General features: G+C 37.2%; 3 protein-coding genes and 1 long non-coding RNA gene across 7 annotated transcripts in view; 1 reads left to right on the forward strand and 3 right to left on the reverse strand.

The window, feature by feature from the left end:
- atrnl1a (attractin-like 1a) overlaps positions 1 to 7,960 on the reverse strand; it is a 201,415-nt gene extending 193,455 nt beyond the window's left edge. Inside the window, exon 1 of one of the 2 annotated variants that reach the window (XM_056760413.1) lies at positions 6,990 to 7,959. In XM_056760413.1, coding sequence (XP_056616391.1) covers positions 6,990 to 7,189 — 200 coding nt within the window. In that variant the 5' untranslated portion in view covers positions 7,190 to 7,959. Of the gene's footprint in view, positions 1 to 6,989 lie in introns of both variants that reach the window. The other variant, XM_056760414.1, reaches the window with a different exon arrangement.
- A 512-nt stretch (positions 7,961 to 8,472) lies between these two features.
- On the reverse strand, positions 8,473 to 12,348 carry LOC130431932 (uncharacterized). The gene is made up of 2 exons (XR_008908370.1): positions 12,224 to 12,348; positions 8,473 to 9,444 (listed from the first exon to the last, which is right to left on the reverse strand). It is a non-coding gene; the product is annotated as an uncharacterized LOC130431932 (long non-coding RNA).
- LOC130431931 (hyaluronan-binding protein 2-like) lies at positions 11,363 to 19,764 on the forward strand. Of its 3 annotated transcripts, none has more exons than XM_056761152.1 (15): positions 11,363 to 11,520; positions 12,058 to 12,139; positions 12,245 to 12,337; positions 15,525 to 15,632; positions 15,713 to 15,829; positions 15,952 to 16,062; positions 16,192 to 16,354; positions 16,504 to 16,589; positions 16,834 to 16,947; positions 17,170 to 17,190; positions 17,269 to 17,497; positions 17,601 to 17,740; positions 18,418 to 18,552; positions 18,674 to 18,819; positions 19,150 to 19,764. In XM_056761152.1, exons 1-15 carry the CDS (start codon positions 11,461 to 11,463, stop codon positions 19,309 to 19,311), a joined length of 1,767 nt encoding a protein of 588 aa, XP_056617130.1. In that variant the 5' UTR covers positions 11,363 to 11,460; the 3' UTR covers positions 19,312 to 19,764. The 3 variants fall into 3 exon arrangements, with proteins under 3 accessions (XP_056617130.1, XP_056617131.1, XP_056617129.1); XM_056761153.1 differs by having other exon boundaries at positions 17,296 to 17,497; XM_056761151.1 differs by having other exon boundaries at positions 17,170 to 17,497.
- Positions 19,765 to 19,916: 152 nt separating this feature from the next.
- On the reverse strand, positions 19,917 to 21,316 carry LOC130431984 (E3 ubiquitin-protein ligase TRIM21). Its single transcript, XM_056761199.1, is given in 3 exon segments — positions 19,917 to 20,433; positions 20,435 to 20,612; positions 21,294 to 21,316. Coding segments are annotated over 3 exon segments (660 nt in total). The 3' UTR covers positions 19,917 to 19,974.
- Positions 21,317 to 25,014: the final 3,698 nt, after the last annotated feature.

Consider the following 25,014-nt stretch of genomic DNA (forward strand, 5'->3'; position numbering starts at 1 on the left):
AAAAATTATCTGCCAATGGGGTACAAAAATAATCTTAATGAGATATAATTTCAAAAAGAAGTTTTAAGCATCACTTAATTTTCTTGTCAAGTAATCTTGATTTAAGATTTTTTAGATATTTGGACTGGAAATTAGACAAAATTACTAAGGAAGTTTTGCAGTGTAGCTATACATGACAACAGATTGATAAATGAATGGTCCAAAAAAGGCGAGTGAATAAAAACGTGTCTTTAGTCTTACAATGCAAAGTGCAAAGTAACTACACCACCCCTGATTATACTGTTATTAACGAGCTAATGCTAACTTGTGATGCTTGTCAATCTGGATAACGAGTAAACACCAGCACCAGGGACATTACGTTCTTCACTTCGAAACGGAACAAAAGTAGGATTCTATAGTGACTTAACCTGCTGTTGAACTCCCTTCCTCCTCATCACAGACTCAAACATGTTTGCGTTTCAGGTGCTGGATTATTGCCGCGTTGCTCCCGCCATGTCGCGTTTGCATATTTTGCAGTTAACAAACTTTTTCTGTTTATTTAGTGTGAAATGCTCCCGCACCTATGATGACTTGGGTCGCGCTGATTTCTCTGCCTCCGTCATGTATCTTTCCTCCGCTCGTTTTTTTATTTTTGCTCCGCCCTGTATATGAGGCGCCGAACTCTGCTAGCATCAGTGCGCGAGAGAGACCGAGTGTGTTTACTTCGCTCCGCGCTCAAATAAAGTTTTTTTTAATAACCAAACGTCTCCGCGTCGCGCGACACAACGAATCGATGATGAAATTCGTTGACAACTTTTTTACTAATCGATTTTTATCGATTTTATCGATTCGTTGTTGCAGCCCTATTTCTTTTAAATTAGTTTGACGTATAAACTGACTGTGCTTTGAAATGTTGACTATAGGGAGCTCCTAAAACTGAACAAACCGAGTCAAAAAAAGTGCATGATTGATAAAACAGGATAAAAGAGAGTAAATGAATAAGGAATGATCATATGCTGAGTTCACATGTAGGTTTTGTGTTGAACTTCATGTGAACCATCTCTCCTTATTCTCCCTGTGGTGTGTGAGAGAGAGAGAAGCATGGGTGGAGGGGTGAAATGGAGCAAGGGATATGCTCCAGAATATATACAATCAAAACAAGACCAGCGTGAACACTGGAAGATACACCAGCAAAGCACACACCGCAGGTCAGAAGTCCTCAGAGGTGACCTCACTCTGAAAACAGCTTACACTTAATACCCCTTAATCCGTCTTTACATTACCGTTAGATTTGATTTAACCATGATAATGTACTGTAATATAAATCCCTTTCTGCCAGCGGTGTAGAGTGTTATTATTATTATTATTACTGTAATGAAGCAGAAGTCTGTTAAGCTCTGCATGGGCACACAAGTACACATGCTAGCAAAAACTTGAAGCCTCGCTTATCCCATGTGGTCTTATTTTCTCATGTGTGACCCTGGACAACAAAACCAGTCTTAAGTATCACAGGAACATTTTTAGTAATCGCCAAAAATACATTGTAGGGGTTCCCTTGTGCGTTACTGTAAAGCTGATTGTTGTTAGTGGCTATATGATTGATATGAAAACAAATCGAAAAAACAATGTACGAATGAGATCCTGCGAATGCCACCTTGAAAAATAGAATACCAGTGAGACTGTATTGAATGCCATAGGTGTGTTGAACCTGGTTGTATTTTTTATTCATTCATTTTATATAACCTTTATTCAATGAGCCCCATCAATCACCACTATCTGTTTCAATAAACTGGTAAAAAAAATCTTACAACTGCATTTTGTAATTATTAATTAATAATTATGTATTGCTAGACCTGAAACAACCTCAGGCATGTCATTGGGAAGCAAAACACATGTAAACCTTTACTTAAGAACCCAACTCTGAGTGTTTTGAATACAATGACTTACAAATGGTACAGTAATCCCAGAAAAAATATGGTGGTACTCATGAACAAATGTATTATCCTGATTCTCAGACATACATTCACATGCACAAGAACAACAAAGTGCACGCAGATACCTTCTCAAAGACAAAGGTTACAAACCAGAATGCCAACTGCCAGAATAGAAATAGTAGAGACAAGTAAGACATGTATCAATAACTCAGAAAGAAAAAGGCAGTGGGGAATCAACACAATGAGGTGGGATACAGAGAATGACAAAAGCAAGGACTACCAAACTGCAATATAATTCTACCGCAATCGACCACATTCTTTTATTACTCATCCGATTCATTTCTGTGACACATATGGTTCCGATTTTTTCTTGTCGTTTCAGTTGACAGCAGACATTCTGTAAAAGTGAATGTGAAATTTTGTGAAATGTCATTTCTTCTTCCCTAGGAGAAAAGCAAACCTTACCCTATCTTTTATACATGTAAAAAAGCCACAAAAGCATATAAATATATCAGTCAAACCACATACTTCCATTGCCAATAACTATTGTAATACATTTGTAAACTATGTATGAAGGCATGCATGTATGAAAATTGGGGTGTGGTTGGAAAACATCCTCTTCAAGCTTCAATTTCAGATGGATTCATTTATCCTGTAATGGACAGATGGTAATATGAAGCACTCACGTCACACACACAAGTGATACGCACAGAGACAGACTGAAGCACTCCGACCAACATCTTCATCTTTATCAGCTTATAAAACTCCAAGTGTACAGCCATATTCACACTCTCAGTGCATTTGCGATGACACCTTCGAATTGTGTATTACATTCATTTTATACTGAACAATTATTAACTAAAAATCTCACCATGTAAACATAATATCATTTCAGTAAATATCATAAGGAACATTACAAGATAAGTTAACAGTTTAGGGTCAAACATTCTTATTGTAATCACACATTGCAAAGAGTTGTTTAAAGGAAATATATTTGTTTAATAAAACAAAGCTATTCTTATCTATTAAGCACTCAAAACAAGATAGATGTTTTTTTTTAAATTGGCAATTAAGTGAATGTTCTTGTATTGAAAGCTTTTTTATCACACTATCAAAACTGCTTTACTGTCGCAGGTCTATAATTGCATTTGCTGGTGTATTTTCATTTGCGTTGGAAAAAAAAGCATTTTCACTTTTTAATTGAACCGAATTTTCACGAAAGCTGTCAGAGTCATACATCAAGTGCCCATGAAACAAAACGCTTTGAAGTAGGCAAAGATAAGGCATATGCAAAAGGCCAAGCTATGAAACATTAGGCACCCTGGAGCTTTATGTAAATGACGGTATATGCCAGTGACAGGGTTAGAAATTACTGTATTCCCTAAGATTTCATTTTCTTGATTATTATTGTGCAAACAGATTGTGCTCTTGTAAACACAATGTTAACTTACCTAATCTTAAAATGATGCTATGACCCTTAAAAGTTCAAGAATTTGGGCCACCTCAGGCTTACCATTAAGACACTGATTTTTCTCCCTCTGGCACTGACTGCCCACACAAAAGTCCACAGGGATTGTCATTTGAAATATCTTTCTGAAACCATTTTTGACTCGGGACAACTACATTTGTTAACTAAAGCAGTAAATAAATAACTAGAGGCTTGTTCGTCATTAAGTTCTCATGTGATCTGTCACAGACTACAAGAAGACATAGGCATTTTTATATCATTTTAACACAAGGAATAATGCTGGGCAAATAATAAAAGTTTGCTTAATGTGTCAGTGATAAATATTAATAAAAGAGTTTAAAACATACTTTGCCATTAATTTGCCATTAATCCTTTCTAATGATCCTTTGTATGAATCCTAAAACAGACTTGATGGAACACACAGATCAGGGGCCTTTGCATAAACTGCTTACACTAGACTTTTCTTCCAAACGGGTCATAACTTCTTTAAGTCAGTCACATAAAAAGATAGATTGGTCTAATTAATATCTGAAAAGTAAGACTTATTAGTCCTAACTAATTGCTAGTCAGTGAGACTAGTTGTTAAAGGAAGCATGAATTAAAATCACAATTTTAACCCGAGCTTTTGGTATGTAAGAGGGAATCATATTCACGTGAACATCATGTAAGTGTCAGAACTGAAAATGCCCTTGTTACGGAGATAACATCTGTCATTTACACCAGGCCCAGCGAACGCCAGGTTGCGGAATGCACCTATCTATGATGACATTTAAAGGTTGAACACTGCCTCCACAGAAAAATATCAACGACTACTTCTCTAGCCCCTCCCACTGGTTCGCACATGACAATTCTGAAGTAACACAAGTGGCGCGGAACCAAATAGAGCAATAAACAAACATGCCGTCAATGGTGGCTAAATATTGTGCCACCCCTGGTTGTGGAAGAATACAATCACTGCATAACCTTCCTTCGATTCCGATATTAGGTTAAAGTTTATTTTTAAAGCAGTCCAGCTCATGTGGGAAAAAACATGGAGCGCTTGTTCGTTTCATTTCTCCGAGGATTCCTTCGTCAGGATTTGTGGAGAGACTAAAATTGAAAAAGCAGTGCTGCCCCGTTTATATTGGACCCGATAGGAATGGTGTAGCAAGCTTATGTGAGTAAAAACAAATTGTACTATACACCACTATGCTTTGTTAGAGATCGCTTGATGTGCCCAGAGCACTATTTGCACAAGATTAATATTACCTGGGGACCTCTAGTCATTTGTAATATTGTAGAGGTTTTCTGTGATCTTAATCCCGTGCAAATCGGGATCTTTGTGATTTTGCGGGCTCATATATTATTTTTCAAGGTTTAATCCACCGTTTGCAAATAATGGAGGCAGTTTTGAAGTGTTTTGTTATTATTTGGGAGCTGGGCGATATCCATAAATTAACAGGAGTCTCCCATTTGATTATTTAACATGGAAACTTTAACATCTGACAGGTACGGTCATACATCATTAAAAACAATACAACTATAGGCTATACAAACTAAAGCCTTGCCATCACATCGGGGCAATAAGTCAGTAAATTTGAGTCAAATCATCCTGTGCCAATGCGTCACATGAAATACTGATCTAGGGAGGTAATTTATAATTCACAGGAGGTCTCCAGATAATACTAATGCCGTGCGAAAACTCTAAATGATAATGTGTAACCTAACCTTACGTCACTAACCAAATTCACAGAAGGCTCCAACTACGCAAACTGCTATCCACTCATAGCAGTGGGCGTTTACTTATAAAGTCTTCAATGCGGCACGCAAATAAAACCTAGCGTTTGCAGAGCTGGCCTCAAAATTTGTGTCGAAAATAACCTATTACTTATTGATTTTGATGTTTTTTTTATGTAAAAATCACACAAACGTCATAAGTGGATCTCATACAACAGTATAAAACAATAAACAAGGCCAGTTCATCACATCTTTTGCGGCTATGTTTATGCAACTGGCCCCTCATCCCACCATCAGAGTCAGTCTAAGACACAGAAAAAAACTGAGACTGCGAGTCTGTAAAAACTGTGGCAACACATCCAAGATATTGACGCACAGACTGATACAATATCTTGAGAATTATTTTTCTTGTATGTCAATTTATAAGTGTTCCACCACAGCCCTGCCGTTTAGTCACTAAGAAAACACACTGAACTTTATGAAATAGGTTTCATTGGACCTACAACTGCACATACAGATAGATAAACCATGATGAACATGTGAAATGGCATGCATTGGTTAAGATGGTGTAAAGCGTGCCACCAATAGCGCTCAATATGGATTTTTCTCTTAAACAAACTTCAGAAGACCTTTGTCAAGACCACAGAGCTGTGTCGAGCAGTTCTTTGATCGATTGGTGCACTTTTTGGAGCTTCAAAAAATTGAATGCCTTGAGGGAGAGTAAACATGGGAAATTTTGTTTAGCCTCTGAAATATCCTTTTAAATCAATCTGCCAGGTTGGTAAATGATTCTAGGTCTGACAGATGCCTTGACTCAACTACCTTCGCAAAGGCACAGTGCACATTTGGTGGGCAAGGTTTCAGGCCAAGCCCCAAGGAAGTTTAAACACCACAGTACTTAAAGACATTAAAAACATTCTCAGCATTGAACTGACAGTGTCAATATGTCCTGAATTTGACCTGACAGTTTTATCAGTCATAATCTGAGAGCTCTCCCTCAATGCTTCACATTAATGTCTAATCTGACCTCCATCGAAGCAAATACCTGCAAAAATGGATTTATTGGTTGTAGTTAATGTAAGCAAAGCCTAAGTTGTAGAAAACCTGCACTTGTGACAAGCACATCCCAACACATGGCATTGTGCAATGCAAGCAATAGACTTGAAGAATACGTCTGAGATAAGGGTAATACAAGGCCAAATACTTCAGTTCTCTGCACCTTCCCAGAGGGCCTCTAGTGACACTGTCCACTCTAGTGACTATTTTTAGATACACAGCATCAGTTGTGCTTTAAAGAACAACACACTTTTATCACACTTTCTCTGCTGTCAAAATACTTTCATCTTTTTATTAACGTTTCTTCTTCAGAGTCATAAGGCCTCTTCAAACATTCAGTTATACCCTACCACGTCATTATCCATTACCAGAGCACAATGTATTTGACCCTCAAAGAGGAAACAATTTCTCAACTGCCAAAGTTATTGCACCTTTGAATTGAACTACTTAACCACAAGAGAATTTACATTCTTAGTTCTTTAGTGTAGATAATAAGAAATATAGGTTTAAAGGGACACATAAAAAAGGCTGTTCTAGTTCTCACATTTAGCTAAATAAATAAATGTAATTTAACAAAAATGCCAAAAAACCTATTGAGGTTGCCAAGTGTAAGTGTTGTGTCATCTGATCAAATAACAGGCTATTAGATAAATAGTGAACGTGGATAAGAAACTTAAAAGCCTTAATCTAGAGTTTTTGACTTAAAGCCAACCAGGAAGGATGTCGGTCAGATGGGGAAAAGCTTTCTCATGTCCCTCTGCTAGCTAAAGCACAAACAACACCACGTGTGTGTGTGCAACTGACATGTTACACACGGATGGAAAAACATTACTTACTTGAATCTTCCTTGGCAATGCTGACACTGATCTCCAACCCATCCCTGGTCACAAACGCAAGTTCCGTTGTTACACCTTCCAAAGATGCACTTTTGATCACATGTTTTAGTGTAAGTTCCTTCGGCAAGCAGGTAAAATATCACACAGGTGATCAGGTACGTACTGGAGCTTCCGGGCATTGTTCCTCTGTCAAAATCCATCAACGGTGCATCTTCTCCAAACGTACATTTGCATTATGGTTCCAAGGTAAATGCGCGTGAAAATAACAGTAACCGAGAGATAGTCTGCTTGTCATAGGTGGAGCGTCAAGGTTAAAATGTGTAGTTTGGTGGTGTTGTCACAATGCATCAATTTATTATCCGATAAGTAACAGAACTTTCGCCCTTCTGTTGGGAGTTCACGAGGTTGCACATCCACGCTTGCACGTTCGTCCGACAATGTGAGGTTAAAGCCTTGTCCAAAAACATGTGATCTTGTTTATTCCGACAGCCCCCAAAAACGACATTTGGGATACAGATGTGCAATCACGTTCGCATACTGTGATAATTCAAAGACCATTCTTTCCCAAACAATCACCGTGGCACAGTTCGCGTGCTTTTGTTGTCGTTTCGTCTTTGTTTCTCGCAGGGATGCGCACGGAGGGAATGACAGCACTATTCCCATCCACAACAACGTACAGTTCTCTTGCTACTGCTGGTCCTGCTGAGCGAGAGCAAGATTACGAACCATACTACGGCAAACTACTGACTTCTGAATATTAAATAGAAAACTCTGACGTTGCTTGGTTAGCGTCGTTTAAAGTGTGTTTGGTTTTATGCGTCACTGCGCAGACAGATCAAGAAATGGGATCAAAGTGCCGCGAAAACAAGTCGAGAGCCGGCTGCTTTCTATGCTATCGGAGTCGCTCTCGCGATACTTTGATGTCATTAGCAAGTCGGTCTGCGCAGCGTCACGTGGTCTAATTAATATCAATGAGCCCATCACTTTCCGTAGTAGTATTGGAAAAGCCTAGCCGTGTTAGATTTAAAGTGACAGCGCATTATTTCGGCCAAACAAACAATATGGTTTGCATAGTAAAGTACGTATACATATGCTGTGTAAATGATAGCCCTTTCTCCGAACACATTTATATGTGAATTGTCATATATGTCACATTCATCTGAAAAAAAAAACATTCTGGACTACAAAAAATCTCAAAATGTGAATAGATTAGGAAAAAACTTTCTTACATTTACAGCAGATTGAACAGTTATTGAATTCTGCTGATACTCAAGTGGGTTCTAACCTCTTTTATCAGGTGTTGCCCATTTCTTACGCATTATGAATATAACTCTAGTGATCACTCCAATTTTTTCCCTCAAGAGGCTATAACCTCAGATAAAAAGTTTTATTACATGGTCCTGAACACCTACATTTTCATTTTTGGGTAGACTGTCACTTTAAGAGTTTGTGCAAAGACACAAAAATATAAGATAGACTGATGTTAGTTTTGAAGGCAACTAGAATGTAAACAGCAGCTACAGCAATTGCCAAATCCTTTAATAAATGCAAAACTGTAGATGTTTGGTAGATCTTTAAACCACTCGTGTAAACAGCTTAAACAACTTAATGACAAGGGAAAGTATAAGTAAAAACTACTCTGGGTAATGTATAGATGATCACTTGTCATCTAGGTGAAATGATCACAACAACCAGTTTATGGGTCAATGACGTGACATGTATTTTTTGTGTCCAAATTCATTATTTTCCTAAAAAGAATTTGAATAAATACATGTCATATATCAAATGGATCTACAATATGTCCTTTATAAGAAACCCTTTTCATTTTATTGAAATTCAATAGATTTTTTGAGTTTTGGAGTTTGAAAGACCAAAAATGTCAGGTGGTGCGACCGTCCGAACATACAAACAGAGAACAAAACTGAGAAATAAATGTTAATTTTCTCAATAAAATTCTTAATAAAATATTTTGGCATGATTTTATGTTAAATTTCTTATATATGAGGGGAAAAATACTCAGTGCTAAATACATTAAATGTATATTATTTTAAATTAATATATGGTCGCACCACCTGACATTTTCTTATTTGTCATTGACCCTTATACATTCAAGCATACTCTCCACTTCCTGCACCCTCAGATTACTCACAGTGAAACAGAAATGATCCCCCTCTCTTTCTCACTGAGTCAGTTGACCAGAGGAAACTAATTGAAACCAAACATGTGTCATCCTGTTTTTGTAATGATTCAGATGAATTCACATTTGCTTGTGCAGTATAGTATTTTCACAGTTTACAGTATTCCAAGGGCAAAACATTAAACACAAACCCATTTTAAAAAATGTAATCATTTTATAGTCCTGAGTTGGCCAGTGTGATCTTTCCGCATGTGTTGGGTCATCTGACGTCTTGGTGAGAAGCAGGATCCGGACTGGAGCTGGCCTATCACTAGTTACCTCAGGATGAGCATCCATGTGAAAACAAAGCAAACAGATAAAACAATAATAATGAAAATGATTTGGAATCAGACAGATTTGAACCTCTTTATGATATCTGCCTGTCCCATTGTAAATGGATTTTGGAGAGCTGCTACAACAGGAATTGCTCTTTCGTCTTTGACAAAAAATATCTAGTGTCCTAAAATGACATTTCAAACAGTAGATAAGGCACTGCCAGATGTCTTGCTAGTCTTGTTGCTATTATTTGCAATATTTTATGACACTTAATTGTTATTATGGATCTTGACTTGGGCCATGGGAGAAATGATTGTAAATGTGTATCAGCAACTACACAACCGATTGTGTATTATGCAATACTTGATAAGTACTTGCAAATCTTCAAAACATCCACAATGATTTTTGAGGACTTCTGTAAATATTTAAATACACAGGCTCACATGTATTTATCAACAACTGACATTTTTATTGTGTTAGTCATAACTGTTTTGGTTTGTATAAAGTTGAATTGAAGTTGGTAAAAGTGAATACATCGGCCAAGCCCCTGGATTAGTTTTAGGAGGAAAAACATGTGATATCACAATCTGTAAACGATTTATAGCAGAAACAGATTATGCAATAAAGCCCACCATCTGTCCTGGCTAAAGTCTCTCTCTCTCTCTCTCTCTCTCTCTCTCTTTATTGAGGCAGGTCAGTGATGTGGTCATCAGAGTGTGTAATGACAACTCATTCAGATGACCTGCCCTTTAGTAAAGAATGATTCTAATCTTTTTCTCTGATTTTTTCTGATCTCTCATGTGTCTTGCACTGATTTGCACATAATTTTCTTGTATTTACTGTATTTATTTAGGCTACTGTATCTGCTTGTAAGATGGGAACAGAGGCACCTCCCCAAAGTGTTGCGGTTTTTGTTGAAATTTGTTAAATGTTTGATGCACATCATTTTCAAGAATGTCGTTTATACTGTAGTATTGATATTATGTCTTCAAATCGGAACAGCCAAAACGATTATTAAGAAGGGGGAAATGTGCACAGCAACTGTAACGCCAATCACCTTAAACCAAGTTTCTTGCGCCCTCATGAGGTCAGATGCCGAAGGTGCTTTTGCATGGGACTAAGATGTTACAGGATAGAAAATATATGTACATTTAGAAAAATGCTGTTCGAATTATCCTGTAAAATATTTTGAATGTGGTGATATTTTGTAATTTTCCTGCTCAACATGTGACAAAACGAGGTGAAACAGGATTTGTTTAAATGGTTCCACTGTTTCTACACTCTAGAATCAGCAAATATGGACTTTCACTTAAGTTAATATTGCCCTCATGTAAATGATTAAATATGAACTAATTACAGTTTATCTTTTTCTTTTTATTCATATGGGCTCTTTGCTGTCAAACTGACCAATGTTAAAGGCGTGGATGATCGGTGACCTTTAATAGTAGCCATATTTATAGCATTTTTTTTCTCTTATAAAAAAGCCTTTAATTCTGTTACTGTTTTTCCTCTTCAGCAAATATGACCTTTTAAAATCTGTAACAAGGACAAAGTCCAGAATCAACAAACAGTTAGCTGCTTTGTCAATATGATCTGTGAACTTCCAGCCTATCCATAAATCCAAAAGCATTTTTATGCAGGATTATTTTGCTGATATGATTGCAGAATACTTGAATAATTACCATTACTAATGCATTTCTAAATTGCTTTGCAATATAGATAAAGTTATTGGGTTGAGTAGTGTGGTTACAAAATAATGATTGCAGGTTTTATGTGTAGCAGTTGGGGTGAACTGCGGACACAAACTTTGAAATCCCTTAATAGGTGACATTTGTCCATGCCAAAAACCCACACAGGTCCACACATGCATATATCAGGCATTTAAATCCCACACGTTAAATTCGCACCCAAAGCCCTTACTCCCCCCCACACCCCCACACACACATTGAATGCATTGACCTTATGCACTGATTAGGGTTCAGAGTAGCTCTACATTCTTGCTCTCTTCACAACTTCATCATGAAACTAAAGCTGTGCTTACTGCTTCTCTTCCTCTGTGCCATCATTGTTCCTGCACAGGTGTGTATACATCTCATATTTTACATGACAAATTACGCATTCTATCACAGCTTTGGAGCAATGTCAATATTCTCAAAACCTGCCTTTGACGGACACTGTACCAATGATATGTGTTAGTGTTTAAACGGTAATAACTCAAAAAAACTTTTCTTACAATATAAAAAGTAAAAATCGTTTTATTTTAGTTTATTGTCATTTTTATGGTTTGCTTTCTATAGTTTAGAATGTCATAGATTGGCAAGACAATAAATGATTACCAAACTACCAATTCTGTAAAGCTAATAACAATCAACCTGATAATATGACTGTGGAGTTTTCGTCATTTCAATTCATACACAGTCGAATAGAAAACATTAAGTGACCACTCCAAAATTATTTTCTGTTTTTCTAAATGTACTATTTATAGGCGTTAAAGTAAAAATACTATTTGTTTTCATTCTGTGAATTAGTGACAACATTTCTAAAAAAATGTTTAAAGTACTGCATAACAATAATACCTAAAGTCTAAAGGTAAAAATGTTTCTCACATGTAAATAGTTGAAGAAAGAAAAGAAGGGGCACAAGCATGGAGAAAAAGAACATGGTAAACATGGGAAAAAAGGCAGAAACAGAGTACATTGTAAGTAGTCACCATTTTGAATGAATCTAGATTACTATATTATATGTAAAACTTACATATATTGCAAATTGCTTCAGTACTTACGGTTGTCTTTTTACGCTGTAGTCTTGACTGCTGAGTTTGATACGTCTGAATCTGATGATGATGAAGATCCAACAGATCCAAATGAATGGTTGCTTGAACTTCAAGATGTAAGAGGTATGATTCCTTTCCAAAAATATATTTAAATTGTTAATGGACAAATTCTATTCAACAACAGTATCCACAAATCAATAAACTGTGAACTTAATGAACCTGCTCAATATACGATTATCAAATTTGTTGCATCTATCATGAGGTCAGTTTGTAAAATCTACAGACCTGTGATTAGTGACTTGTAAAAGTCAGCATAATGTAATAAATTAATTTAACCGTTTAAAGACCCCCCTCCCCAGCCAAGATCGGGTCATCATTTTACAAAATAATGAATTTGGTTTGCTGTGCTTGAGGGAAGAGCTCAGTCCTGAGACACAGCTCAATCTCAGACTTATTTTGTGGATTACAGAATTTGATAAAATGACATATGTCTCTGTGGCTCTGTTGATAGAGCATTGTTTGCAGTGCAAAGGTCATGGGGTTGCATCCCAGGAAACACATTGGGCCTCATTCATGAAACATTTGCTAATATATATGTGTGGAAATTCAGAGTAATTTGCGTGTTAAACCGTCCTTCCCGTAAACTCTCCTCCTCACAAATGCTTCGTAAAGGTCAGATTTGAGAGTAAAATGTGTGTGTGTGTTATATATGCTTTCCAATAAATTCATCAATTAATTTGTGTCCACCAAAGCGTTTCTAGCAAGCTAAAAAAATAATTCCTGGTGCTCTTCTGAAAATGACCACCTGGCAGGGCCTTAGAACACTTTGGAGGCAATGCGGGTTATTCCAGAGATGCTTTGGTTGGTGTGATTTAGAAAATCCGCAACAGTTAGCCTACTTTTTACTAGTATCTTATTTTAAAGAATATTGATTAATATGAAAATGGAGTGACCATTAATATTAACTTCTACATTGTTGTGTATGATGGTTGGTCAATGTAATGTTTGTCCTGACTCTTCTTCACTGTGATTGGACAGCTGTGTGAAAAAGTACATTGACGAGCTCTGCACTTTACCCAAAGTAAAAATAATGATAAAAGACAGGGAAAAAGAACTTGTGAAATATCCTCATGATACGAATGCCTTGTTTCCACTGAGTGGTACGGTTCACTACGGTGCGCAAATTTTTGCGCTTCCACTGTGAATGGTACCGAAATAGCGAACCACATTTTGGGGACCATTTCGTACGGGTTCCTAGCACAGTATTACCAATAGTACCGGAACCTAATGGGTGGAGCTATAATCTCACTGCAGAATGCTGATTGGTTTACAGAGAACCGTCACTTGCGCGTACTACAAGGGCAACCAATAAGTATAGACACGAAAAGGCGAAACTCAATAGATCGTTCCATTGCAACACCTGCGCCCTGCGTTTACACCATTTTTGGGTGAAAGCCACTCTGCTCTCTGCTGTGGGGTGGCGATGGCAATATTAGCTGCTTTGTTTAAAAAAAAAATATTAAAGCTGAAATTCAATCTGAATGATGATAATACATGACGATAGAAGTCTTGGCTCGCTAGAAACCTTATCAGATATTAAGCATTTTCACCCCAAAATGGAAGACGCGCTATTTTCTCCCAAAAAAGCACCAGAGTTGCGCCTCTTGGTTTCTATACTCTTCGGGAGAACGACAACACAGGAAGCGCCATTGTCATTTACATATTGGTTTGTTTCGTGAGAATAGATATATGGAAAGCCAGGAGAGTAAAAAACGCACAAATTTTAACATAGAAAGCGTTGTTTGCGCGTAGATTACGTGTTGTTCACGTGTCACTACACGTACTCTACTGTATGCACATGTCGTCACTTTCCCACGTGAACACGCCGGAACGCGCCTGCTTGAGTGGTAAAACACTGGGCAAAATGAATGGTTACAATATGAGGTGTCTAAGAACGCCTGATTCCTCTGTAAGTCATAAGGTAGTCGTAAGGATCACCGTCGAGTCCAACTGCTTGTAGTTTAAAAAAATGATTGCGTGTTTTAGACACATTTTTTTTATCCTATTGAATGCAGCCATTTTGGCTCAGTTTTACCACTCAAGGGAGCGTGTCTCGGCATGTTCACGTGGGACAGTGACGTCAATGCATACCATCTATATATTTTCATATTGTCATATTGTCATATTTTCATAGTACATGCCCAACGTAAATTATTTTCCTAATATTGTATTCTGTATTTATTCACACTGTATATCTGCACTTGCTAATTGCACTTCTGGTTAGACCTAAACTACATTTCGTTACACTGTACCTGTATATGTGTAATGACAATAAAGTTGAATCTAATCATCTAATCTAATCTATAGACCTATTTCACAACGTGACGTGTACAAACCAGAAGTAGGGTAAACGCTTGTCCGGTCAATGCTCTAGCACCGGTCACTACACAGAACAGTTGCGGAGACCAGAAGAAGTTAGGCATGAAGCGCTCCCTTTATGCTGATTTATCTAACATATATCAGACCTTGATAATAAATAAATTGCTCAATTTTTTTTATTTTTGTAATGTTTGTTTTCCCTATTTTTACATCTCCCAGTAAACCATGAATAATCGGACAAACCATGCTATTTTTTTTGGGTAAATAAAATGAATGTCTGAGAGAAAACAAGCTGAATGAATAAATGAATGGCTATGGAAATTGTGTGGCCAGTAAAAGTTTCCCCCTACTTCTGGTCTCTGTCGCCACTTTGAGAAATAGGTGTATGTCGTCGATGGTTACTTTCCAGCGTACACCAAGCCTACCTGTTGTCAGTGGGAACAGAAGCCTGATAACGAATTGTACCATACTGTACTGTACCGAACCATACTGCTCAGTGGAAACGATGCAATAGTGCATCAAAATGCAGCATCATCAGTTTGTCTGAAATAATACACAACGTTATGTGCGGTTTAACACACTATTTACAAGTAGTATGGAGCAGGTGTACATTTCTTCCTTACCAACTAACATTTAAAAAATTTGAACATTTTCATGCATCCGAAAATTTACATCAAACGACTTTACGAATGAAAAATCGTTCTGCTCGTGTTTCATGAATGAGGCCCATTGAGTAAAATGAACTGTATACCGCATCTGCTTTGAAGAGATGTAAATCAATGCAGGGTAGTATTCGGGTGAAAGAGTGATATAAGAGGAATAAATAGCCATATTGAGAAAAAAGAAATTGAAAAGAGTTATAACAGAGCATTTCCTGGTTACTATTCTAAAACCCAAGTTAAACAGTTTTTCTCCCCCTTTGGTTTTTCAGGAAAATGCAGCCCAAGCCCATGCCGGAATGGAGGTTTTTGTGAGCAAAAGAGAGATAAATATAAGTGCAAATGCCCAGAACCATTCGGTGGCAGAAGATGCGAGAGAAGTAGGAGCTCACTTCACAGCATTTATTTTAAACACTTAGGTAATTTTTCTGTATCATAAATAAATTGATGTTTGTTTTAGGGAGAAATGTTTGTAGTAAAGGAAAATGTGGAGTGGGACTGTGCCTTCTGACAACATCACCTCCTTACTATAAGTGCAAATGCATTCCACCTTTTGCACCACCAAACTGCGAAATACGTAAGACTTATAGCACTGAACTCATGCTGAACCAAAATTTCACTATCATCAATTTAAAACAGATTTAAAATTTGATTTTGGTCTAATTTTTGTCTATTCATGGTTTATGTACTTTTGTATAGCATCTCCATGTACTCCAAACCCCTGTCAGAATAATGGCAAATGTGTCAAGGATGAAGATGACTTTGACTGTGTCTGTCAAGCAGAATTCAAAGGAAGATACTGTCAAGTTGGTGAGCACAGGCATTAAAGAGTCTGGAGATTACATTTTTCTGTTGTGTGATTTTCTGTTCACAAGAAAACTAAACGAAGGAATGTAATACAGTATATGTAGTCATAGTGTGCTATTATTGATTCCTCAGACCCAAATGACTGCTATATAGGAGATGGTGAGTCATACAGAGGCAGGGTTTCAGAGACAGAAGATGGCGATGAGTGTCTCGATTGGAACTCTGAGTTTGTTCTGGATAAAGGACCTTTCCCTTCAGTCACTATTGGCGGCCTGGGACCTCATAACAACTGCAGGTGGAAGAACAGCCTATAAAATTATATACATACATATTCACACGTGATTGTACACACAGATCGAAGCAAACTTTTAGAACATTTCGGAAACCTGTTGTAATAGAAAAATAAAAATCCTTACATTTACTCTAGAGTCTTTTGTATCACAGAAACCCTGATGGAGATAGGAAGCCGTGGTGCTTTATAAAAAAGAACAAGAAGCTCAGATGGGATTATTGTGATGTCAGAAAATGTGGTAAGACAAAATAAAGAAAACCGAGGATCCTCAACTCTGCCTGTCAGAATGACCAAAAAAAAACAAGAATCGTCTAATTGACACATTTCTGACCCAGCCAATACTCAAAGGGATAGTTCACCCCAAAATACAAATTCATTTATTAACCTTCAACTCCCGCAGGACTCTTTCTTCTGTGGAAAACAGAAGAAAATATTTTGAGAAATATCTCAAATATTACAATTATCTTATATTTTTTTAACAGAAACAAACACCACAGAAGTGATTACCACCACTACCAAACCAAAAACTACCACAGATGTGCCACGACGTACTACATCAGGATATGCGTTTAGAACAACCACACCACAGATAGGAGGTAACACTTGCCCATAAATTAGTGCAAACTTCTGTCGAGTCAAAGGACAAATCTATTTCTTATGATTTAAAATCCGACCTGGATTATATTGGCCTTCCATTGAAGGTTTGCATCAAGAGCTCCATCATCAGGGACTGAATGTCTGATTAACCATTTTTGAACCATGTTTAACTGTTTAACCCAGTGCAAATAAATCACACAGTGCACTTTTCTTCACTACAGATAGATTTGTGAACGTCACAGGTAAGCCTCGCACTACCACTGCCCCTGTGAGGGTGACTTCATCCAAAGGCCTTTTTTCCACTGTGCCACATCATCCAGTTACCATAAAACCTGTGAACACTTCAGTAACAAAGGATTTTCTTACCTGTGGTAAACCTGAGCCGAAAAAACAGTTCAACCGAATTTATGGGGGTCTTAAATCTATTCCTGGAGCTCATCCATGGCAGGTGTCAGTTCAGGCCAAAACAAAGGGCGGTATCTTCTTTAATCACGTTTGTGGTGGGACTCTTGTAAAGCCTTGCTGGGTGTTGACTGCAGCCCATTGCATGTAAGTACAGTGAGTTTACTGTTACTGATTCCAAACACGTCCGAGTTTCACAATAATATGACTTTGTTTTTTTTCCTTTGTGTTGTTTGTTTGTTTTGTGCAGTGAAAAGAAGAATGATTACAGAGTTATGGTGGGAGGACTAAATCTGGTACAAAATGATCCACAACCCCAGTTGTTGCTAGCAGAGAAAGTTTTTGTCCATGAGCAATACAGGGAAACTTCTGTTGTCTACAATGATATTGGTGATTGTTTGCAAATGATGGTGGCCATTTGTTTTAGATTATTTAATTGTAATTGTGTAAATTCTTTGGGTTTATTTAAGACTTTTATTTTGAAGTTCTTGGTTAATTGCACTGCTGAAAAAAATGGAACCCTGACCAAAACATAAAGGGGCCAGTGGTGTATGTAGATAGAAATAGCTCATTCTAAGGTATTTAAAACATAAGGTTTATAAACACAAGGTATGTAAAAACACAAAAGCCTTTATTATGTAAGGTCTTTTTCATCTCTAAAGCAATGGTTATGTACATGACATTGTATTTCTGACAATAGATCCTCCAAAAATACACACTGCTCCTTTAATAGATTTAAGGGTAATAACTGGAATTGTGCTGGATTAAATGGGAACTATATTGATGTGTACTGCTATGTTCTCTTGGTGTGATGCTGGAATAATGCTACAAACACTACAAAAAGGATTTCACCCATTGGAAAACTTTGGATAAAATTGGTTCAACTTTCTGGATTTAAACCACACCCCATATGTTTTCAATTTAAAATCTATTTCAGTGTAAACAAGATCTTCAAAATATAGTCAAATAGCAAGAATAGCCCATAATATCAAAAAGCTTTTCAAAATGCTACTGCGTTTTAATTTCTATTGTCAGGTATAATAACAGCCATTGTTTTTGTGATGCAGCTTTGCTAAAGGTGAAAGCATCTAACGGAGAATGTGCTACGGAAAATCAGCTTGTGAAAACTGCCTGCCTGCCTACAGAACCTTTTGCGGATGGATCAGAATGTAGTATCTCCGGATGGGGAGCCACAGAGACCTGTATGTTTCTCAACATTTGTTTTTGGCCATTAAATGCTTATTCATTTTTTTTCACTCCAACCAAAATTATTTCCCAAGCACTGAAATTAAACACATCCATTCTTTCCCTCATTCTCTCTAGTGGAACATGGCTCCGGTCATTTGCTTGATGCACAGGTTTTACTCATCTCTCAGGAGGCTTGTTCAACCAATAAAGATTATGCAGCTGTTTTAGACAGTGGCATGTTTTGCGCTGGCCATCTCAAGGGAGGAGTAGACTCCTGTCAGGTGAGTTAAATAAGGGTAGAGTGGCATCTTTTAGTCATGCTGTTAAAGTGACAGTGTACCCAGATATAAAGAAATAAATCAACTTCTGTTATGTAAATAAGGGTGAATACATGATGACAGAATTTTCCTTTAATCCTTGAAGTGTTCCTTTAATGCTGACATTGCTGACATTTAATAAATTGATGTTCATTTTATAATGAAGGTTAAGTTTTGAAGAAGCCGGTTCTGCTGGATAAAGAATTAAAAAAAACTACAGGAGGAAAAGAAAAAAGTTGAATGACAAATAATGATGTAGTTGATTCATACAATCTTTCTGTTTTTCTCTGGCAGGGGGACTCTGGGGGACCTCTCACGTGTGAGAGGAATCAAACACACTTTGTTTATGGTATAGTGAGCTGGGGGGACAGTTGTGGGGAGATGGGCAAGCCTGGCGTCTATACCCGAGTCACAAAATATGTGGACTGGATCAACACAAAAATTGCTCAAAACTAGGCGGAATCAATTTATAATTACCTACTGCAACATTTGAGATATTTCTAATAATGATTGAATATTTCATTCATCTGATTCATCTTTTTGCCATCATTGAATATGTTTTCTTATCTCGTAAGGTAAATAATTAACACAATTGCACAAATGCACAACCCTATTCTTTGAATTTACAGTAAACTATTTGTAGCTACTATTCAAATGTTTCCCTGATCTGCTTGATACGTATAGAAAAATATTGTTTAATGATGAAATGATGATCATTAATGAAAACAGTTAATTTTAATGGTTGGTTTAGAGTGCTGTTCAAATAACTCAATTGTTATCTTCTGATATGCAAAAAAAGAGAAAATGTTACAACATAGCTGAAGCTGAATTAATCAAATAGCACTTGTTATATAAGTCTATGTTAAATCTTACAAACTTCTGCTATGTATTAAAGGTATGACCCTTGTAGCTTGTAACATTTTTACTAGGTGGCTAATTTCAACAGCGTTTGGATTTATTTGATGGTTAGGTTTATGGCTGGGACTTCATTATTGAGTATTTTATTCAAGTGTATGAATTCACACAAATTCACCACCTCAGAAAATAGTCACCATATCCTGTGGGATCAGCTTGCATGATCCATGTAGGGTTTTTTAAAATACTTATGATTGAAAGATCCTAAAAGGGTTTTGAATTAGTCCCTTGAAGATCATGACCAGGGCACAAAGCCAGATGTAAAGGGTCTGTAAATGTCCCAGCACGGAATGAGTACAGTGGTGTCGTGTTATCCACTACTGCAAATGTCACCAAACCTCGAGGAAAGCTGCAGAGGATCCCTATCCGGCGGAAATCTGCTAAGACGGATAAAGGATGTGGGGTACCTCCGTGCCACGCAGTGTAGTCTCCATAAAAGTACTCAAGACACCAGGAGTGGCAGCTCAACCAGCAGTCCTCCTTTTGAGCTTTTCTTGGAATAGAGGGGTAGGTGAGACCCAGCTCCCAATAGATCTTCTCACCGACATCGACCTCCCAGTAATGGTGTCCAGAGTTCCAGCTCTGAACACTGAGGACATTAAGGGTGGTGTCAAAGCATCCCTCGTGTTCAGGGACATCCTTCCTTACATTAGTGTAAGTGACAACGGTCGCCTGCAGAAGCGATAATCAGCTTTGGGTGGGCAGTGGTTGGATCCAAGATCACTTCTGTGGAATCTGCAAAATTCAGAAGGGCATTGTTGGCTAGGCCCAGTAACTGATCTGCCCTTGCCTCATCAAGTTTTACAAGACCAGGGTCTGTCGCTGTTAGCAATTCCAGCACCCTGCAATAAAATGGAGATCAGCACAGCAAATAACATCTTACACCCTATATTAAAAGGATATTGCCTTTACGTTCTTCAAATAATCTGTGGATTTTCTTGAATAATCTATATATTATTCACAATTAGTCTGAGACCACAAGCCAACAATAGTATGAAACATAACAGAGTTCTTATGATTACATATGTAAATACTTTAAATAGATGTTATAAATAGTTGGCTATCATGATTTCTACAAGATTGCGATATCAAGGCAAGCATGCTTTGTATTAAAACAATTCATTCCTTAAAGGCACAGTTAACTAATAATAGTACTGAAAAAAATCATGCAGAAATAACTTGCTTGACAACCATGGTCACCACTTACCTTCGAAGTATGGAAAAGCACAGCTTGCAAATAAAAGCAAACAACTTTTTGCGTTCCACAAAACAAATTTTGGGTACAAGGGATTCACAAGGCTTAAGACTTGTAATTATTGTGTGAACTATTCTTTTAAGAGGGCTTAAATATACATAGGCCTACCTGTCATCATATATTGTGACCTACATAAGAAAACTAGGTAAAAAAGTAACTTGAAGTGTTACAATATTTGTTTCAATATTTTTTACAATAAATTACATTTATTATGATATTAATTAATGAAAACAATGGACTAATGCATTATGCTTTTCTGAAAGCTCACCTTTTTCCCAGGCTCTTTGCCATTGTCCATCGACTCTTAATTTATCTGGAATTCGATGTCTTTGAGAAGGACACAGATTTGAGGGAAATGAGTACATGGTTAGGTTAATTTATTATCCTAAATACATCCATACAATTAAAAAATGCTTCAAATAATATAATTTATTGTCTGCACAATAATGAAAAATTGATCATATTATCTTTGGTTAAAGGAATAGTTTGCCAAAAAATGAAAATTATGTCATGAATTATTCACCCTCAAGTTGTGCCCCAGAAACCTCATTTGCTAAATAACATTCTTCCAAATATGTTTAACCAAATTAAGAAACTTAAGGATAAGTAAATCATGACATAATTTTCATTCTTGGGTGGAGTATCCCAGAGCAGCAGCAATGCTGATAGGCCAATGTCTACAGTATAGGAACAAAAAATGACTTACTTTAATTTCATTTTGCTTGCCATTCAGTTCCTTCTGTCTACATTTGATCACCTCGCTTTGCTTCACCAGACGATCCTGAACATTTTGCTGCTTTATGTCTTATTTGGAAAGAAAAAAACAACTCTGGACTTTCGTGTCAGCTACCAAAACTGGGTTGTCAGTCTGTCAGTCTATTCTGTGAAGGACATCCTTATGGTCCTCACACACAAAGCCTTTGGAGTCATTTGCAACTCAGTAGATCTCCCATCAGAGAGAGAAGGTTTAAAGGCCTCATGCTTCACAGAGAGTGAAAGCAGATCACATGGGTGGGTCCTGCCACTGAATAGTATCACCTTGACCTATCGCCATAACGCATATGTCCCTTCAGTGCTCGCCACCTGTGACACTGCAATCTCATACCAGTTCCTCTCCCAGCTATTTTAAGAGGTGGTATTTAAAGAAGAGAATAGTGAGACATTTACCCCAATGGATTTTGTAACAATCGGCCTTTGTAATGCCATGTGGCTATTAATGCTATTTTCAGTGAAGTTTAAGTGGATTCTGGGTAACGCAGGAATGAGAAGGTCAGTGAGGGCCTTTGGCTCAGCACACAGGAGAGCCTGAATTCCAGGACAGTGGCAAGAAGAAAACTGGATTAAAATGAACAAAAACAAAGAAAACTGAACGCAAACAGTAAAATTGTATAAGTTTCTCAATAGAAAATCTAACAGAGCACAAAGCAATCCACAAGATGGCAGCAGAGCATGCGCATTGGCATGCGTTGGGAGCTGCTATGTTCCTGTGTTGATGTTGCTTAACGTTTCTCTTCGGCGATTGTTGTTGACACGAATTACTATCCAATGCTGGTACTTTTCGAATCGTTCTGCTTTAAAATAAAACGCAAACAACTCAAAAACTGTATGAAAATACAAAGGGAATCTTGACTCATTGGACTTGTACCAGTAAGTGACCCTAACCTTAACCGTGATGTCCAACAACACAAATATCCAAGCATAGTGTCTGTAAATTAGTCTAAAATTAATTTAATTCAAAATAAATAAATAAATAAGTAAAATGTTTGTTTTTCTTCTTACAACAATTATTTATTTAGTTATTATTAGAGGACAATTTATACATTTTTGCTAAAATATTTTTTTGCCATATTATAATTGTTTACATTATAAATTCAATTTATTGTTTAAATTAAATCCATTGCAAAATTCATTTTTGTAATCTGTTGAAGTTTGTTTTTATTTAGTAGCTATGATTTGGTACCCAACTGCCAGTTAACATTACACCAATCGAAGCCAAATATACATTTTATAATCCAATAGAATTAATATATATTTTTTCTGAAGGGATACATCATCTGTGATCATCCCTGGTCCGCTGTACTGTACCAACCTAGTTAACTTAACCTGTGCTCTAATGCAAACCTGATCTCTCGCGTGAACTGGAAAGTCAATTTTGATTCTTAATCCCCCTTTCATCAGAATTTCCTGTGGAAATAAAAATCCTTAATTTCTCCAATATCCCCCATTAGACAGCAAAATCTTTACCCGGCCGTGACCTTCCCTTTGGTCCATCTTTAAATCAATGTCTTTTAGGCAGTCCAAATTAAATCGCTGCTGCTGGACCTCAATAAGAGAATATTTACTCCAATATATTTTAACATTGTTCTCCAATATCCTGTCTCATATCCCTCTGAGTGTATTAAATACAAATATGGTTGATTTGAGGCCCATTTAGATGATCTGTAGGGCGTTAAAGGGATACTTCTCCCCAAAATTAAATTCTGTCATCATTTACTCTCCTTCGAGTTGTTCCAAATCTTATTCTGATGAAGGCAGAGAAAGATATTTGGAAGAATGCTTATAACCAACAGATCTTGCCCCCCATTGACTACCATAGTAGGATAAATTATCTTTTTTGTTCTGTTGAACACAAAAGAAGACATTGTGAAGAAAGGTTCTTGGCCACTTTTGACAACCATTGTATTTTTTCATAGTATGGTAGTAAAGAGCTGTTTGGTTATACGCATTCTTCCAAATATCTTTCTCTGTGTTCATCAAAAATTTCAAATTTGTACAGATTTGGAACAACACAAAGTCAGAATCTAAGTTAGTATTTGTGCCATTCAAATAATCAAATATTATTAAATAAAAATTAAAAAAATGTATAAATTAAATCTGATCGTGGCAACCCAGGAACATGACATGTTAGATGTGACCCTTTATCTCTAAACTACCTGTGGACATCAACACAAGTGGGTGTGTTTCACTTGACACTGTTTATATTTGGCAGGAGGACAGAGCATTAAATATGTACAAAGCTTGTGTAGTTGTACTGGATGAGGTTAAGTGCTAAACCTTTAAGGATTGTATCAATATGGAGACAAAAGGTCTGGGGGTAATCCAATACTGTTTTCAGACACCTATTCTGTCAAGGGTCACATCCATATTTGAAACCACTTAACCACAGTAGTGTTTTCTGTGACATATGGAAAAATAAAATGATACGAGGAAGAATTGCTCTCTTTAGTGTATTGTCTTCTTACGAGAACAGCATCTGTGTTAGATTGATTATGAACAAAACTGCACAAGATTTTGATAAGAAACTCTTTCCGTGTTAAATGATTTAGGATTTATTACGCACTGGCCCGTTCTTTTTAGTTTAGGTAGCAACATAAATAACGAAACAATGGACGCACGTACAAGTCTGAGCAGCTTCAATGAAAACAGGGCCAGCCGTGCACTGTACCAGCCCACTCAGCTTACAGTCTCTCTCTTAGGTTACCTTCTCACTTACTGTACTTCCCCCAGAGCCGGGAAAAGCTATCCTCGGTATCTGCATCTCTAATGGCTGCCGCCTTTTGGGGAGTTTTCAAGCAGAAGGAACGGGCAGACAAGCGGCAATCGCTTAGCTAAACGCAGAGTGCAATCTTGAAACAGAAGACAGGAGCAGGACCAGGGGCTTGCTGGATGGGTTGAAATGTTATTTGGATGATACCCGTGCATTAAAGCAAGGGGAAGCTGTGTTGAGTTTCTCATTGAGAAGCAGCAGCAGGGCTCGCTGCGATAAGGAAATAGGGCTAATGTTACCTGATCTAGTATAATGTGAACCAATTACTACTCCATTGCACTTCATTACAGAACAGTAATAGGGCCAGGGTGAGCCACGCTATATGAGCAGCCGGGGGAAAATTGAGTGGTCATTGATAATATGATAAAACGTGACAGAGAGAGTGGCCTCTCAAACAAATTATTGAAATTTACAGTGAGTGGGAGAAACAGAATAACCTCAT

The sequence above is a fragment of the Triplophysa dalaica genome, chromosome 11 (assembly GCF_015846415.1).
Source record: "Triplophysa dalaica isolate WHDGS20190420 chromosome 11, ASM1584641v1, whole genome shotgun sequence".
NCBI classification, from domain to species: Eukaryota; Metazoa; Chordata; class Actinopteri; order Cypriniformes; family Nemacheilidae; genus Triplophysa; species Triplophysa dalaica.